The sequence below is a fragment of the Anticarsia gemmatalis genome, chromosome 5 (assembly GCF_050436995.1).
Source record: "Anticarsia gemmatalis isolate Benzon Research Colony breed Stoneville strain chromosome 5, ilAntGemm2 primary, whole genome shotgun sequence".
Lineage (NCBI taxonomy): Eukaryota > Metazoa > Arthropoda > Insecta > Lepidoptera > Erebidae > Anticarsia > Anticarsia gemmatalis.
The window spans coordinates 14,023,754-14,025,880 of NC_134749.1; the positions used below are offsets into that span (position 1 = coordinate 14,023,754).

A 2,127-nucleotide genomic window follows, 5' to 3' on the forward strand; every position below is an offset into this window, starting at 1 on the left:
TTAACAACTGCGACAAACGTGCAGTCTAATTTGACACTATTTTATTATAAGGTTTAGTGTACATTTTGTTGTTTCAAATATGTTTATATTGACATTAATAGTACAATAGTTTTCAGTCGTTTGAATTTGATTATGGTATTTTTGATTTTAATTAATTTAATGTATTTGTTTAAGCCTGTTTAGTTGTAATTAAAATATAAACCATTATTAATTGTTGTTAGGCAAAACATAAACGATTAATTAATAACCAAATTGTTATATACAAAATTAAACCGATTGCCATTTGACTCATTTTACCAATAGAATTAAGAAACAAGAGGCTGTAGTGCGATTTTGTATCGTCAGTACTGTCGAGTATCGAGAGTTTGACATTTGAAATGTACTGCCAAAATAGTTCCTACGGAGCCCGGTAGAGGCACTAAACAGATATCCTTGAAAAAATTCTGGATAGCTAGCCGGTTGTCGGTAGTTCATAGCAGTAGAGAATCGAGCTACTGTAACATTATTTAGAATGCATAAAAATCGCTTTCAAAAATGTTAAAGGAATAAATAGGAAAGAAATTATCTATTTGTTGCCCAGTCAGTGAATTTCTTTTCGAAAGATACGCAATGAATATCACTGATATTAAAAGAACGTCCGGTACAGTTTAAGAGTTAGTCACATTTCTCAAGTACTTGTATACATCTAATCCATGACAAAGCTATCTTTCGCCGATACCTTATCATTTCAAACTGATAAAATGATTCATGAACTTATCTTATTATTTCAAGAGTTTTACTAAAAACAAGTATAAAAACATTATTTCCATCAAATTTAGAACATCACTGGCCAAAACCAGTCGTTTTTTTTTGTATTTGGAAATTTGTAAAACATTTTTTTCTTTTAAAATGTTGGCTGTAAAATTACTAGTGGTTGTTTTGTGTGTGGCCATGTATAGTGCCGAAGATTTGTATGTTGGCACCACTGCGAACAATGTAATGGCTTTTTCTGAGACCGTTAAGTTGTCGTCCATACCCTTGACTACGAGGACAAAGAACGTGTTTTATAATTCGAATAATGCTACTAGGATTATTAAGGTGAGTCTACTTTTGTAAATTATTTCATTTTTGCAAGAAATAGTTGTAGTTTTTGTCCACCTAAGTGAGTTTATAGCACAGCGATGAAGATGATTGCTTTATCATTATAATTACATGGGGAGTCACGAGTTCGATTCAAACGTTTTTCATTTGTACTTTATTAGCATTGTACTTTGTTGCATTATTAGCTTACATTAAAACTATTAAGATTCGTGTCAAGCTTATTCTAAATTAATTTCCAATACCTATCTATTATCATCCAAATAATGCATAAATACTGCAATCCTTCTCAAAATGTCAGTGATTTCTATTATCATAACATTTCAAGGATACATAATAATATTCTTTGAAGGCACTATGTTGACCACTTAACTTTGCAAATCATTTATTACGAACGTCCTTGTAACCAAATTAATAATCATGCCAAAAAAATATTGTACATACAACCCTTTTTCTTCTTGCAGGGTATAGCAGCGGTAGACATCGACAAGTCCAAAGCTCGTGCGACCATTACTTCAGGAGGCGTCGGCTCATCATACGTGAACATCAAACTGAAGAGCAACCGGGGTGACGGACTTAACTATTTAGTGCAGATATTTGTATAATCGAAACAGAGATGAAGATATTACAGTATTATTATAACGATTATAACGAAATGCTTATGTTATTTTTTTAGTTTTAAAATAATTAATTTTTGATTTTTTCCCTTATTACTACTTTTCGATCATAAAAACTTAACTAACTGATCAGTTAATAACATCAAAATCTGGTAACGGGTTTAGTCATAGTCATTGACCAGCTAAGAAAGAATATACCTACAAAACAACGTAGAAAGTACCTAAAACGTAAATATGGATACATTTATATCGTAAAAAATATATATTCCGGTGATATCTTTAAGATTAACTACCTTGAAGTCTTAAAATAAATTAATTGTCATAGTCAAGATCAAAAGTAGTCCGATAAAATCATTTTCCCACCTAGACTTGCCAAAAGCATAAACCACTCAAGTGTCGATATAAATCTATGACCCGTTATTATATTATCAAC

The 2,127-nt window shown here is 31.1% G+C and overlaps 1 protein-coding gene across 1 annotated transcript; it reads left to right on the forward strand.

Annotated features, from left to right (window-relative positions):
• The first annotated feature begins 820 nt into the window (after positions 1 to 820).
• On the forward strand, positions 821 to 1,707 carry LOC142973412 (uncharacterized). The gene is made up of 2 exons (XM_076115084.1): positions 821 to 1,077; positions 1,542 to 1,707. Exons 1-2 carry the CDS (start codon positions 889 to 891, stop codon positions 1,680 to 1,682), a joined length of 330 nt encoding a protein of 109 aa, XP_075971199.1. The 5' UTR covers positions 821 to 888; the 3' UTR covers positions 1,683 to 1,707.
• The last annotated feature ends 420 nt before the right edge of the window (positions 1,708 to 2,127 follow it).